A 16063-nucleotide genomic window follows, 5' to 3' on the forward strand; every position below is an offset into this window, starting at 1 on the left:
AACAACGGGGAGGAGCAGCTCGGGGGGCTCGGGGGCGGCTCCGCGGAGGGGCTGCGGGGGGGGGCAGCTCGGGGGGGGTCGGGAGCGGCTGCGCGGAGGGGGCTGCGGGGGGGCGCAGCTTCGGGGGGCTCTGGGGGCGGCTCCGCGGTCCGAGGGGGGGCTGCGGGGCGGAGCACGAATCCACCAGCGCAGGCTCCGGAGCACAGGGCGCCGGGACACAGCCCAGGATCCGGCCTTCCCCCGGGACAGGCAGAGGCCGGGAGGGCCCAGGACAGCGAGGACGCTCCTGCCCCAGCTGAGCAGATCAGCGGCCCCGCCCGGAGCCTCCAGGCCCGGCAGACGGAGAGCCCCGGAGTTCCTGCGGGGGCTGACTCCAGGGCTGCAGAGCTGCCCCGCCACTGGGGCTGTCCTCCTGGGGCCTCACGGGGTAAACAACCCCCACTGAGCCCTGCACCAGGCAGGGCACAGCAGCTCCCCCAACTGCTAACACCTGAGAATCAGCACAACAGGCCCCTCCCCCAGAACACCAGCCTGGACTGACTGACAACTTCCAGGAGAAGCCAAGGGACTTAAAGTACACAGAATCAGAAGATACTCCCCCGTGGTTCTTTTTTGTTTTGTTTGTTTGATTTTTGATTTGTTTCCTTCCCCCACCCCCTTTTTTTCTCCTTTCTTTTTTTTTTTTTTCGTTTTTTTTCTTCCTTTTCTTTCTCTTTCTCTTTTCTTTCCTTCCTTCTCTCCTCTCTTTTTCTCCTTTTCCAATACAACTTGCACTCTGCACTGAGCAAATGACTGAGCAAATACACTCTGCACTGAGCAAAATGACTAAAAGGAAAACCTCACCTCAAAAGAAAGATCAGAACAGTCCTCTCTCCCACAGAGTTACAAATCTGGATTACAATTCAATGTCAGAAAGCCAATTCAGAAGCACTATTACAACGCTACTGGTGGCTCTAGAAACAGCATAAAGGACTCAAGAGACTTCATGACTGCAGAATTTAGAGCTAATCAGGCAGAAATTAAAAATCAATTGAATGAGATGCAATCCAAACTAGAAGTCCTAACGACGAGGGTTAATGAGGTGGAAGAACGAGTGAGTGACATAGAAGACAAGTTGATAGCAAAGAGGGAAACTGAGGAAAAAGAGACAAACAATTAAAAGACCATGAAGATAGATAAGGGAAATAAACGACAGCCTGAGGAAGAAAAACCTACGTTTAATTGGTGTTTCTCGAGGGTGCCGAAAGGGACAGAGGGCCAGAATATGTATTTGAACAAATCCTAGCTGAAAACTTTCCTAATCTGGGAAGGGAAACAGGCATTCAGATCCAGGAAATAGAGAGATCCCCCCCTAAAATCAATAAAAACCGTTCAACACCTCGACATTTAATAGTGAAGCTTGCAAATTCTAAAGATAAAGAGAAGATCCTTAAAGCAGCAAGAGACAGGAAATCCCTGACTTTTATGGGGAGGAGTATTAGGGTAACAGCAGACCCCTCCACAGAGACCTGGCAGGCCAGAAAGGGCTGGCAGGATATATTCAGGGTCCTAAAGGAGAAGAACATGCAACCAAGAATACTTATCCAGCAAGGCTCTCATTCAAAATGGAAGGAGAGATAAAGAGCTTCCAAGACAGGCAGCAACTAAAAGAATATGTGACCCTCCAAACCAGCTCTGCAAGAAATTTTAAGGGGGGACTCTTAAAATTCCCCTTTAAGAAGAAGTTCAGTGGAACATTCCACAAAAACAAGGACTGAATAGATATCATGATGACACTAAATTCATATCTCTCAATAGTAACTCTGAATGTGAACGGGCTTAATGACCCCATCAAAAGGCGCAGGGTTTCAGACTGGATAAAAAAGCAGGACCCATCTATTTGCTGTCTACAAGAGACTCATTTAGACAGAAGGACACCTACAGCCTGAAAATAAAGGTTGGAGAACCATTTACCATTTGAATGGTCCTCAAAAGAAAGCAGGGGTAGCCATCCTTATATCAGATAAACTAAAATTTACCCCAAAGACTGTAGTGAGAGATGAAGAGGGACCCTATATCATACTTAAAGGATCTATTCAACAAGAGGACTTAACAATCCTCAATATATATGCCCTGAATGTGGGAGCTGCCAAATATATAAATCAATTATTAACCAAAGTGAAGAAATACTTAGATAATAATACACTTATACTTGGTGACTTCAATCTAGCTCTTTCTATACTCGATAGGTCTTCTAAGCACAACATTCTCCAAAGAAACGCGAGCTTTAAATGATACACTGGACCAGATGGATTTCACAGATATCTACAGAACTTTACATCCAAACTCAACTGAATACACATTCTTCTCAAGCGCACATGGAACTTTCTCCAGAATAGACCACATATTGGGTCACAAATCGGGTCTGAACCGATACCAAAAGATTGGGATCGTCCCCTGCTATTCTCAGACCATAATGCCTTGAATTAGAACTAATCACAACAAGAAGTTTGGAAGGACCTCAACACGTGGAGGTTAAGGACCATCCTGCTAAAAGATGAAAGGGTCAACCAGGAAATTAAGGAAGAATTAAAAAACATTCATGGAAACTAATGAGAATGAAGATACAACCGTCCAAAATCTTTGGGATGCAGCAAAGCAGTCCTGAGGGGGAAATACATCACAATACAAGCATCCATTCAAAAACTGGAAAGAACTCAAATACAAAAGCTAACCTTACACATAAAGGAGCTAGAGAAAAAACAGCAAATAGATCCTACACCCAAGAGAAGAAGGGAGTTAATAAAGATTCGAGCAGAACTCAACGAAAGCGAGACCAGAAGAACTGTGGAACGATCAACAGAACCAGGAGTTGGTTCTTTGAAAGAATTAATAAGATAGATAAACCATTAGCCAGCCTTATTAAAAAGAAGAGAGAGAAGACTCAAATTAATAAAATCATGAATGAGAAAGGAGAGATCACTACCAACACCAAGAAATACAAACGATTTTAAAAACATATTATGAACAGCTATACGCCAATAAATTAGGCAATCTAGGAGAAATGGACGCATTCTGGAAAGCCACAACTACCAAAACTGGAACAGGAAGAAATAGAAAACCTTAACAGGCCAATAACCAGGGAGGAAATTGAAGCAGTCATCAAAACCTCCCAAGACACAAGAGTCCAGGGCCAGATGGCTTCCATGGGGAATTTTATCAAACGTTTAAAGAAGAAACCATACCTATTCTCCTAAAGCTGTTTGGAAAGATAGAAAGAGATGGAGTACTTCCAAATTCGTTCTATGAGGCCAGCATCACCTTAATTCCAAAGCCAGACAAAGACCCCACCAAAAAGGAGAATTACAGACCAATATCCCTGATGAACATGGATGCAAAAATTCTCAACAAGATACTGGCCATAGGATCCAACAGTACATTAAGAAAATTATTCACCATGACCAAGTAGGATTTTATCCCTGGGACACAAGGCTGGTTCAACACCCATAAAACAATCAATGTGATTCATCATATCAGCAAGAGAAAAACCAAGAACCATATGATCCTCTCATTAGGATGCAGAGAAAGCATTTGACAAAATACAGCATCCATTCCTGATCAAAACTCTTCAGAGTGTAGGGATAGAGGAACATTCCTCGACATCTTAAAAGCCATCTATGAAAAGCCCACAGCAAATATCATTCTCAATGGGGAAGCACTGGGAGCCTTTCCCCTAAGATCAGGAACAAGACAGGGATGTCCACTCTCACCACTGCTGTTCAACATAGTACTGGAAGTCCTAGCCTCAGCAATCAGACAAACAAAAAGACATTAAAGGCATTCAAATTGGCAAAGAAGAAGTCAAACTCTCCCTCTTCGCCGATGACATGATACTCTACAGAGATATTTTTTTTTTGAGCAGGTTCTGAGAGTCAGACCTGGACATGTCAATGGGGAGAGAACTGGTGAGCCCTGGAAACCAGCTGGGCTCTCAGGACTTTGGGCCTTGCCAAGGTGTGTGTCCTATGAACAGGAGGGGGCGCTGAGGGACTGCCCTGTGGTCCCTACAGGGCTGCTCAGTGAGGCCCCTTCACTCAGGGTGCCTGGGACTGAGAACTGGGTTCTGAGCTCCCTGACGGGGACTCAGCATGTGTGTCGCCTCTGGCCTGGCAGTCTCCCCTGGGGGCCTGTGTGCAGTCTCAGCAGGTGCTTCAGCCCAGGGCTCTCCCCAGGGCTGGAGCCACCTCCATCCTCCTCAGTGTGTGGTGTGAGCAGAGCTCCAGGATCAGGGACCAAGGAGGGGCTGAGCTGTCAGTGAGTGGAGCCCATGTGCATGGAAAGCCCCTCCTGTGGCAGACTGGGGAGGAGAAGAGGAGGCCTGGGGCAGCCCAGCCCATGGAGGAGATCAGGGACTGTCACCCTGACCTGCGATCTTTAATGTTTATTCTACTCTGTCAGTGCACAGGTCAGGACTGACCTCAGGGACACAGAGCCACTGTCAGCCTACTTCAGCTGGTCTAGCTTAGAGGTTTGAAGAAATTCAGTCTGGCCCCTGGTTCATCACCCGTGAATGTGTCTGCAGGTTCCCCGTCAAAGCCTGTGCTGACCCAGCGCCCTCCCTCTCTGCATCCCTGGGAACAACAGCCAGACTCACCTGCACCCTGAGCAGCGGCTGGAGTGGTGGCTATAGGCTGGTTCCAGCAGCCAGGAAGCCTCCTGAGTACCTGCTGATGGTCTACTGAGACTCACCAGGCTATGGGGTCCCCAGCATCTTCTCTGGCTCCAAGGAAGCCTCGGCCAATGCAGGGCTCCTGCTCATCTCTGGCCTGCAGCCTGAGGTCGAGGCTGACTGTCACTGTGCTACAGACCATGGCAGTGGGAGCAGCTCCCGATACTCACAGCGTCTTAGATAAGGAGGACATGAGACAAAGACCCCTGGACCCACAGACATGGTCTGGAGCTACTTCTCAGAGAAACTTACCTGGAGATACATGCAGGGACACATATCTGTAGGAAGGTCTGGGTTCTTTCTTTTTTTATAGTTTATTTATTTATTTATTTATTTATTTATTTATTTATTTATTATTTATTTATTTATTATTTATGAGCAATATGGAGAGAGACAGAGACATATGCAGAGGGAGAAGCAGGCTCCCTGCAGGGAACCTGATGCATGACTCCATCCCTGGACCTGAGACCACCTGAGCTGAAGATAGATGCTCAACCACTGAGCCACCACAGAGCCCTAGAAGGTCTGGATTCAAAAGACAAAAGATAAATGCTAAGGGGATGTCTGCAAAGTGACACATCACAGGACTTCTGAGGAAGACTGGAAGAGATGAGGAATCAGAGCCCAGCTGCACACCCCTTGGGGGCTAGAGAAGATGGACAGGGATAAATACTGTGTCTGCAACTGAACTTGCTACCCAGCAAATATTCATGCACAGTCAGTTCTATCATCTCATTCCATAAAGTGTGACCTTTGTCACTCCTCATGTACCCGCAGCTCATACACTGTCTCTAACCCTGGTCACAGACAGTCTCCTCTCTCTGAACCAGACACATGTGAATTTGGACCAGGTCCTGCAGACTCTCCCTGACAACACCCCCACCCCCTCCCTCCCCTTCTCCCCTCTGCTCCCTTGTCCCTCAGGCTTGTCTCTCCCTCTGGTTCTTCAGGTCTGAGCTCCGTCTCCACCTCCGGATTTCAGAGAAAACCACAAATTACCTTGCTGATGTTTTCAGTCCCCAGGGTCCATTTATGAGGAGAAGAATGACCAGAAATTGAGGCTACATGTGACACCCTACATTCTCCTTCCTGTTTGTGTCACTCGGCAGCACCTGCACGTCTGATTCAGGGATGTTGTTACAGGGCTGCTCTCATATGAGTTCTCACTACCTGGATCAATCCTCCCCCAGGCAGAAGGGCTTTGAGACACGGGCCTTGAAATCCGGGTACCAGGACCTGAGATAAAGGGCATTCCCCCAGTGTGTGGAGAAGGCTTAGAAGGGAATGAGGGCCACTTGGCCTAATTTTGGGTCACGTGTGCACAAACATGCAGACACACACACATTCACACTCACAATTGTCTCATCTTTGGTTGTATATTGTCCTGGGCTCTGCAGTTTTTGGGCTTCTCCAGCCGTCCAAAAGTTAGGCTACTCTGTGCTCACCAGCTATCCTTGGTGTCACAGTCTCCAGAAGGCACAATCCCTAGTAACAGGGAACACAAGGAACTGTAGTCGTGTCACCTGGGCAGCCAGGATATTCTCTGAATTCCTGTTCCTCGGGAGAATGCTGATCCTCAGGATTCCTAGGGAAACTCTCTGTCTCCATGGTCAGCTCAGCCCCCCCACCATTTCTGGGCTCCAATCAGAGCCTGAGGCTGATCAGTACATTGATTCTGGGACCCCAGCCTCAGTGCTGCTCCACCAGTTGTCAAGGCCCCTGAGGATGTGGGACTCACCCTCCCTATGCTCTCAGGGCTGGGGTGTCCCTCCCACAGTCTCAACAGGGACACATCCAGCCAGGCTGGACCTCTGCTAAATCATCTGTTCCAAGTCAGGACCACAGGGTCTGTGACTTTAGGGATGTGGCCCCTCATCTCCACTCTCCACCACTCACAGGTGACCTTGACAACAACCCTGGGTCCAGGTGCTTTTTGCCAATAGAAATTCATTCTCCTACTCATGGGGGGCTGAATTAACAATTGCTCTGTCCGGCACATGCTGGACCCAGGCCCAAGCTGTGCCCACCCCAGATATGAGTGGGACCCGGAATTTCTCATCCAGAAAGCTCATCTGTGTATGGGAATTCAAGTACTCAGATGGCTGCGAAGTTCATACAACAGGGTCCTCATGGGGGCTCTTGGGCATCACTTCCGGTTTTCCTGCCTGCATGATCAGACCCATGATATTAAAAAAAAGACAAAGCATTTTATAAAATGTTTATATATGTCTGTTTAAATGAAAGCCTTTTAAAAAATGTTTTATTTATTTAAACTAAGTTTAAAACAGGCCAAAAAACAGTGAGAGACAACAACGATGTTCAGTGTGTAACCTTTCCTGGAAAGCACATGAGGGCTTCCACCCACAACCTGGAAAATCTACCTCCCTGGGCTTCAGTATTTCAGAAAACTCAGAGAAGGAGAGGGCTGAAACCAGGGTCATCATATAGAAGGAAGGTCTCAGCATCCTGCACAGAAAAGGCCAATTGTACACGGGGACACTTCACTCCTCTGGCTGTGACAGTGATGTCAGACGAATTGGTGTAGAGACACCACCTGAGTCCTGAGTGGCCCATGAAAAGCCAAGGGATCCGTGGCAGACACACACACACACACACACACACACACACAGAAACAGAGAGACAGAGACAGAGACACAGAGAGACAGAGACAGAGAGAGAGACATAGGCAGAGGGAGAAGCAGGCTCCCTCCACAGAGTCGGATGTGGGGCTTGATCCCAGACTTCCAGGATCATGCCCTGAGCCAAAGACAAATGCTTAAGCACTGAGCGACCCAGGAGTCCCTCACACCGAGACACTAGATTGTAACCTAAAATCTATGCCACAGTCATGGGAGACTAAATTCACCTAAAATCTATGCCACAGTCATGGGAGACTAAATGTGGGGAGACATGTCCAGATAATAGGAGGAGAGTGGATAGAGCTCTGGAGACAGGACCTGAGTCCTATGGCCAACTGATCCCCATGTCATGCAGGGTGAAGTGGTGTCAGGATGCCAGAAGGGAATTGAGGCTTATTTCTTAGGGCTCAGGCTGGATCAGAGCTGGGAACACCTCCTGGCACTGACTGTGACCTCTTCTCAAGTCTCACAGCCGGGACCTCCCTAACCACACCCCAGCCCCACATAGCCCCTCCCCTACCTACCCCCTTGACATCCTCAGCAGAGGGACCTGACCCAGGGCCAGGGAGGGGTCAGAGACCTGGGGTCTCATTTGCATGGAAGGTCACCTCCCTCTCTCAGAGGATGAAGAGGGGAAGGGAGAGATGAGGGGAGGCTCTGCTCAGCTGAGGGGCCACTGAAGACAGGATCCGTGATGACCTCCACCATGGGATGGTTCCCTCTGCTCCTCACCCTCCTGGCTCACTGCACAGGTGACTGGATGTGGAACAAGGGGAGGGGCTGGGAGGCATGTTGGGTCCAGACTACAGCATCACCCTGTTTATTTCTCTCCTTCTTGCAGGTTCCTGGGCCCAGTCTGTGCTGACTCAGCCGGCCTCAGTGTCTGGGTCCCTGGGCCAGAGGGTCACCATCTCCTGCACTGGAAGCAGCTCCAACATCGGTAGAGGTTATGTGGGCTGGTACCAGCAGCTCCCAGGAACAGGCCCCAGAACCCTCATCTATGATAGTAGTAGCCGACCCTCGGGGGTCCCTGATCGATTCTCTGGCTCCAGGTCAGGCAGCACAGCAACCCTGACCATCTCTGGGCTCCAGGCTGAGGACGAGGCTGATTATTACTGCTCAGCATATGACAGCAGTCTCAGTGGTGGCACAGTACTCCAGGCATGTGGGGAAGTGAGACAAAAACCCACTTACCCATTTGCAAAGTGAGTGAGCGCCCCAGCACCTGCCTGCTTAGGCTCCCCCTGGGTTTCTGCTGATTCTTCAGTTGATGCCCTGAGCCCAGGCGCATCTTGGGGACCTCCCGGGAATGGCACTTGCTTCATCATCTCTGACCTTAGAGTCACTCAGAGTAGCCCATTATACACAGAGAGTGTCAAAGGAAAGAGACAGTTTTGTCCTCGTGATCAGGGACAAGTTCTTTTAGGCTAGTGAACATTCACTTGTCATCTTCTGATTTCTCATTAAAGAAATTCTCTTAGGTCGCGATGCTATCATGGTCCTTCAGCCCCATCCCTGTTCTGCTGATGCACATGTCAGCTCTTTTTGCAGCTGGGATCATTATTGCCTTACTTTCAACCAGAGGATGATTTCTTATTATTTGATTATTGCATGGAACACATAAATCAATGCACACTAAGAAATATAAAAGGTAAAAAAAAAAAGCTTTGTAAAGAAAAATCCCCACATGAATATTTATGGAAGTTTTATTCATAATCAACATAATTCAAAGCAATCATAAATCTGCACACTTCCTTAGTTCTATCCTCAATGCATTGGACCTGAACAAAATGGCTTATTGTTTGGAAGTTCATTTGCAGCATGTATGGATTCAGGCTGTGTGTTCTCTAGGCCTTCAGATGGGATCGTCATAAGGACTTTTACTACCAACCCTGGTGTCACTCCAGAGCAGAGTTATTTCCTCTTCGCCAAGTCATTAAAAACACTGGTGTATTTCGCTAACTTCATAGGCAAAGATTATAGCAGCAGAACACGGGTTTTAGGAACACGGGAGCCAATGGAGAGCAGCTGGTGCCATGACTGGTATGGTAACACATCTAGTATCATCTGGCTGACTGGAAAATGTGATGTTAAATGTCTATAAGAGAAGATGTGTCCCATTTCCCCTTAATAATGACAAAAATAAAATCTAAGAGAAAATCAATAAATCAGAAGCAGAATGTATTTCAGATAAATTGCCAAACTTCGTCAGAGTTGAGCAGTAATAAAAAAATAGAAAAATACAAATATATATAAGAAGGAATAAAAGAAAGGATACAAAGAAAGGTACATAAATAAAGAAAAGGAAGAAAGGAAAAAGGAAAGAAAGAAGGAAAAAAGCTATACAATGAACTTCTCAAACAAAGCACAAGAAAAAAAAAAAAACAGAAGAAAAAGTAAGTTAAATTGTTACCACTAAGGTGGGCACTTGATGCAATGAGCACTGGGTGTTATTCTGTATGTTGACAAATTTAACACCAATAAAAAATAAATTTATTAGAAAAAAGACATTACCAGATATTTCACAGAAGGAGGATGACTTGTTTGAAGAAAAGTAACTGAGGACCAAGCAAAACATTATATAATAGCCATTATATTCAGGAGCCAGTAAAAATATATGACATGTCAAGAACCAGGAAAATAAAATCCTGAATGAGAAAGGAGAATCCATACTGGATCCAGGAAGAGATTGCCCAAGTAAATACTGATTTCTCAGGCTCCCTTCTTGGGAACAAGTCTGACTTGACCATCTGCTAGTGCCCAGCCTGAGGACGAGGATGAGTACCCCTGGGGGCTACACTATAGTGGTGCTGGGCCCAGTGAGAGACCCAGATGAGGAAGGGAGATATACACTTTGTTTCATCCAGTGTGGATACAAATATCATGCGATTACTGACATCTCATGGCCAAACACCTGAGCCTAGAGCATCATGCAGACCAGCCATAGGGAGATGGGGATGAGAAGGGTCTGGATTGATTTCCATTCCTGTGTAAGTCCTAATATCGAGTAAGTGTATGAGTGACTCAGGAGGCATTAGTTCACAAAAACCCAAATTTAGGTATTTTGTATTATAAAATGTCTGTTGGATCAGAACTAGATGGAGGCTAAATACATTTCTTCAAAGACAGAAAGAAACATTAAAAAATCTTCCTTTACAGCTAAGAAATGAAAAATGGAAAAATCCTCATTTTGTATTCTCTTAATATATATTTTATTAGATGGCATTTCAGTGCAATCCAACTGCTTTGCATATTTAAAAATAGTAATGATAATGTTTTGAGAAAAAAAAAAAAGGACGCCACCTTGGCTCAGCGGTCGAACTTCTGCCTTCCACCCTGGGCTTGATCCTGGAGTCCTGGGATCAATTCCCATGTCGGGCTCCCTATATGGAGCCTGTTTCTCCCTCTACCTGTGTTCCTGCTTCTCTCTGTGTGTCTCTATTGAATGAATAAATAAAAAATTTAAAATAAATAAATAAATAAATAAATAAATAAATAAATAATGATAATTATAAGCCTTTTTGGAAAAAATTCTTCTTTCCTAATATCCTCATTTAAACTGTATCCTACCAAAGAACATATGTTGAAATTGTAGAACTCAGGACTTTAGGATATGACCTTCTATGGAAAAGGGGTGCTGCATATATAACTGGACCAGATGCGGTGATGAAGGGGGTGGTGTGACCTCCTAATTCAATTGATTCCTGTGCTTGTAACATGACAGTCAGATGGAGTCAAGGAGGCATCCGTGGGAGGGTGGAGACAGAGATTGTGGTTCTGCAGCTGCAGACAGCAAACCCCAAAAATTGTCTTCAAATTTCTTACACTTATGGAGAGACAACAGGGACTCCTCTACAGGTTCCAAACAGATAATGGCCACTCCCTACAGACTGTGGAGTTGTGTATGAACAGCAGAAATGCACTCTTATTGTATTAAGTTACCGATTCTGTGGTGCTTTATTATGGCAGCCCTAGAAAAAAAGTGTATCTAAAAACCAATATATAGATCTACGAAATGTCACTAATAAGTGGATTAAGTGGAATAAGTGGAGGCTGGTGAACCTAGCAGGGGACCCTGACAACAACAGCAATAACCAAGTAAGTCAGCCTATACGGGTAACCCAAGGAGAATTATTACCAAGGTTGAACCAATGGGCTTCTCTAGAGACTTTAAATCTTGAGCTTACTTCAAGTGCATTAAGTCCCAGTAATGATACCAGGGACAAGGCAGATGCAAACTCAAGTGTCCAGAAAACCTGAAACATACTGAGACATAAATATTCCAGTTAGCTGTCCAATTGAGGGAATCGATGCCCTGCAAAAATGAATGGCTCAACCCCACAGAGCTGACCTGCTCATTGTACTGTCCTGGGTGGTGACATCAGAGGACCACCTGCAAAGGTCAGAGGCCCTTCCAGGAGGTCTGGGAAGGTTAATTCAGGCTGGCGACATAGTGTCTGAGGTCAGCAGGGGGCGCTAGTGGGCTGATCGTGAGACTCAGGGTCTGGGTGAGGAAGACCAGGAAAATCTATGACTGGCTCCTGCACACTAGAGGAAGCAAGTGGCCACCTCACTGTGGGTGACTTTCCTGAACTTATGGCCTTGGAGCCACAAGAGCTCTCAGCTCTGAATCACACAGGCCTCATAATTCATCCTCTACTAAAGCATGGGATAACCTGTCCAGATATGATTTTCATGGAATGATAGATGAACAGGACAATCATGCAATACAATCAACAGCAGAACACAAAGGGGAATGGAGTTCAACATGCTCCATGAGCATCACCTGTTCACACAATGTCATCCTCATTTCTAATAAAGAGACATCCCTGTTCAGCTCCCCGGGGACTACTGCAGACCGGGTCCATGATTAACTGAGAGGAGACCACTGCCCCTACCTCTGTCACAGGGGCTCTGAGATTTCCAGTGTCCTCACTGTTGGAAGGGGCACTACTAAGACCCTCCAAGGACAGAAGAGGGAATGTCACTGGGGAGAGAAGAAAATGTTCCAGGGATGGGTTAGGTTTGAGATGAGGTAGATGTGGGGCCAGGAGGTGAGAACACATCCACCTCCTCATTCAGCTTTCAGGCTTTCCAGAGAAGAGCCTTGGGGCAGAGGTCACTAGAGACAGTATGGCGGTCATTTACTGGAAGATGTCCTCCTGACACCCAGTGTCTCAGGTCACCCTGCAGTCACTTGCGTGTGTGAAGTCCCAGTTTCTGCTCCTTTCAAAGTCTCCTAGGGGACATGCTGGTGACTCTCGGGCAGGGATAGAGAGGAAGCTGATTTGCATGAAGTGTTTTCTTAACCTCATGGGACAGGAGACATGAAAAGGTCCAGGGACACCCCATTCCATCCTAGGAGTCTAAGGAGGCTGTAGTCTGTGAGGGTCCCCACCATGGCCTGGACAGTGTTTCTTCTTGGGCTCCTTGTCTATGGCTCAGGTCAGGAAAAAGACTTTACATCTGTGGGGAGCACTTAAAACAGGGACTCATGCGACCCTTGTCTCCAATATCAACACCTTTCTCTCCTCTTGAATTTAGGAGCAGATTCTCAGACTGTGGTCACCAAGGATCCATCACTCTCAGTGTCTCCAGGAGGGACAGTCACATTCACATGTGGCCTCAGCTCTGGGTCAGTCTTTACAAGTAACTACCCCAGCTGGTACCAGCAGACCCATGGCCGGGCTCCTCGCATGCTTATCTACAGCACAAGCAGCTGCCCCCCCGGGGTCCCTGATCGCTTCTCTGGATCCATCTCTGGGAACAAAGTTGCCCTCACCATCACAGGAGCCCAGCCTGAGGATGAGACTATTATTGTTCACTGTGTATGGGTAGTACATTTACACAGTGATTTAAATCTATGGGGAGGTGCAACCAAAACCTCCTCATGGGCTCAGAAAAGCTCAGCTTTAAAGGCAGGAGAGGGACATCTGCTTTCCGCTCAGGGAGTGATCCTGGAGTTCTGGGATCGAGTCCCACATCGGGCTCCCTGCATGGAGCCTGCTTCTCCCTCTGCCTATGTCTCTGCCTCTCTCTGTGTCTCTCATGAATAAATAAATAAAATCTTAAAAAAAAATAAAGGCAGGAGAGAGAGTGAGATGGGGAAAGAGTCAACACCACCATGGGAAGTGAAGCTCCCTGACCCCATTCTCCTGTTCAGTGGTTCATGAAATGAACCCCATTTATCTCTCCCAGGGCATGTCCATCTATCCAATGTGACCTTCCAAGACTGTGCTTCCTCGCTCCCTCTCTGTCTAAAATGTTGAAGAGTGAGGAGCTTCATTTCCATTATACATAAACAAATACTGAGCCTCAATCGACGGTTTTCTTTTTTTTTTAATCGACAGTTTTCAATATGGTCTATTAAACATAGAGGCTTGGTAGATCTCATTTTATTCACTAATTTGATGATGAGGACCAAATTAATATTTTCATCATGTGGAGCTTGATAAAACTATAATTCTCCATGTTATATTTCTAAATCAGAAACCATTCTCATTGTTCATAGATGTGTATTTAACAAGCATTCCAAGATACTCGTATGCAAGTTAGTGTTAAGAAGCGTCTGTTATTGTATTAATATGAAATTAGTTCTGAAAATATCCCCTTACATGTAAAGAGAGTAATATCTTCTAACTTAATCATTCCCACATCCCACTAACGATTCAAGAACACTGAGAAACAGATTCAAAATTGCAATCCATTTGTGGTCACCACAGCCTGCTTTGGAGCAGTGTATGCTGTGACATGAAGAGGTGAGGGACAACACGTGACCAGTAGATGTCAATGTGTAATTCAGCCTGGAGACTGTACGATTTGAGCATCATGGTTCCTGATGACCGTGGGCTCTCAGGGAAATATCAAGAGACATAGGATAGCGTAATTATTATCTGTCTGATGGCTCCTTCTAAATAATGTTGTGCAACACTTGACATTATACTTGGATGGTTTCTGTTTATTTTGCTTTAAAATACATTATATTTATTAAATATTACTAAAATAATCTCATTGTAATAAAATTAGTATTTTAGTTCTTTTTACATCAACAGTGATATAGGGGGCACCTGGGTGGGTCATTTGGTTTAGCATCTGTCTTCATCTCAGATCATGATCTTGGTGTCCTGGGATTGAGCCCCACATCCGGCTCCCTGCTCAGCTGTGAGCCTGCTTCTCCCTTGACCTATGCCTGGCTCTCCTCCTGATTGTGTGCACTCTCTAAAGTCAGAGACCACTCTGTCAAATACATAAATAAAGTATTTAAAATAAAAAACAAAAGAAACAATAATATTAAAGGTAAATGAAAATTAAAATCATATAAAGTGGAGCCACAGACACAATTTATGCACTGTAGATTATGTTTAAGGAATGAGGAATCACTTTGTTTAACTCATGCTCACCAGCACTTATACCAAATTATTTGTTCATATCTTCTGCTGACATCCTTGCCACAAAGATAACTCCAGGTTCAAAGGCTTCTCTAGAGAATCCCTTCAAACATTTAAGGAGGAAATAATGAGAATACTACAGAGAAGCAGGGAGGAATGAACAACTTTGAGTATACATTATAAAGCTTATTTTCCTCATTTATTATACCCAGACTCAAATTTCAAAATAAAAGATATTAAAAATCCATAAGTTTCATGAAGATAGGAACTGAATTATAATGAAATATTTGCAAATGCAAAGTGACAGATTATCAAGAGTGGTCATTTTAGACATTTAATTTTTGTAACATTTAAAATCAATCAACTTGTCAGGTATCCTGCTCAGGAGAGAGCTTGCTTCACCCACCCACTCGCCCCCCACTCATCTGTCTCTCTCTTACTATCCCAATTCTCTCTTTCAAATAAATAAATTAATAAATCTTTTATAAATGTATAAAAGAAAATCAGGGCAACCCGGGTGGCTCAGCGGTTTAGCGCCACCTTCAGCCCATGGTGTGATCCTGGAGACCCTGGATCGAGTCCCACGTCGGGCTTCCTGCATGGAGCCTGCTTCTTCCTCTGCCTGTGTCTCTGCCTCTCTCTCTTTCAGTGTATCTCTCATGAATAAATAAATAAAATCCTAAAAAAAGGAAAACAGTCCATGTAATAAATTTTATAAGAGAATAAATTAAAAGGTATGGCCATCTAAATAAATGCACCATGACTCATCTGAAACATTCATCCTAAAGTTATCTGAGGGAAGAGGGTGATCATGGTCATATATCTTTTACCTCAGGTCCTTATGAGTCTAGAGATTTCTTGGCTATTTGCACATATACCAAAGTTGTTTGGGGCCCATTGAGAACATGATTTCTGCCACGCTAATCCCAGGCATGTGGAAACAACGATAAAACTTCACACTCATCTTCCAATTGAAGGAAAGTAAAGGGTACGAAACTATAAATGAAAATACTTGTGTACACTTGATGAGATGAGCACTAGGTGTTATTGTTATATGTTGGCAAATTGAACTACAATAAAAAGAAATTTAAAAAAAAGAAAAAAATAATTGGGTACAATATAAACAGTGTGTGAAGCAACAAATATCTGAGAGGAATTGGAAAACACAAATGCACAGAAACCATGAATTTACGAGATATGTCTCACTTCCAAACCTAAAGAGCTATGTCTAATATTCACCAGTAAATGTTCCACCAGGCAAAGCTGTTTGCTTTTCACAAATCACTCGGTCATATCTGATTCCGAACAGATTGTAACAGCATCACTTG

General features: G+C 45.3%; 1 pseudogene and 2 gene segments (V, D, J or C); all 3 read left to right on the forward strand.

Annotated features, from left to right (window-relative positions):
- Positions 1-16063, forward strand: part of LOC112676301 (immunoglobulin lambda variable 1-40-like) — a 274011-nt gene that overhangs the window by 2190 nt on the left and 255758 nt on the right.
- On the forward strand, positions 7954-8571 carry LOC112676872 (immunoglobulin lambda variable 1-40-like). The segment is given in 2 exon segments: positions 7954-8099; positions 8189-8571. Coding segments are annotated over 2 exon segments (426 nt in total).
- On the forward strand, positions 12648-13346 carry LOC112676271 (immunoglobulin lambda variable 8-61-like; annotated as a pseudogene).

This window comes from Canis lupus, chromosome 26 (genome assembly GCF_003254725.2).
Source record: "Canis lupus dingo isolate Sandy chromosome 26, ASM325472v2, whole genome shotgun sequence".
Lineage (NCBI taxonomy): Eukaryota > Metazoa > Chordata > Mammalia > Carnivora > Canidae > Canis > Canis lupus.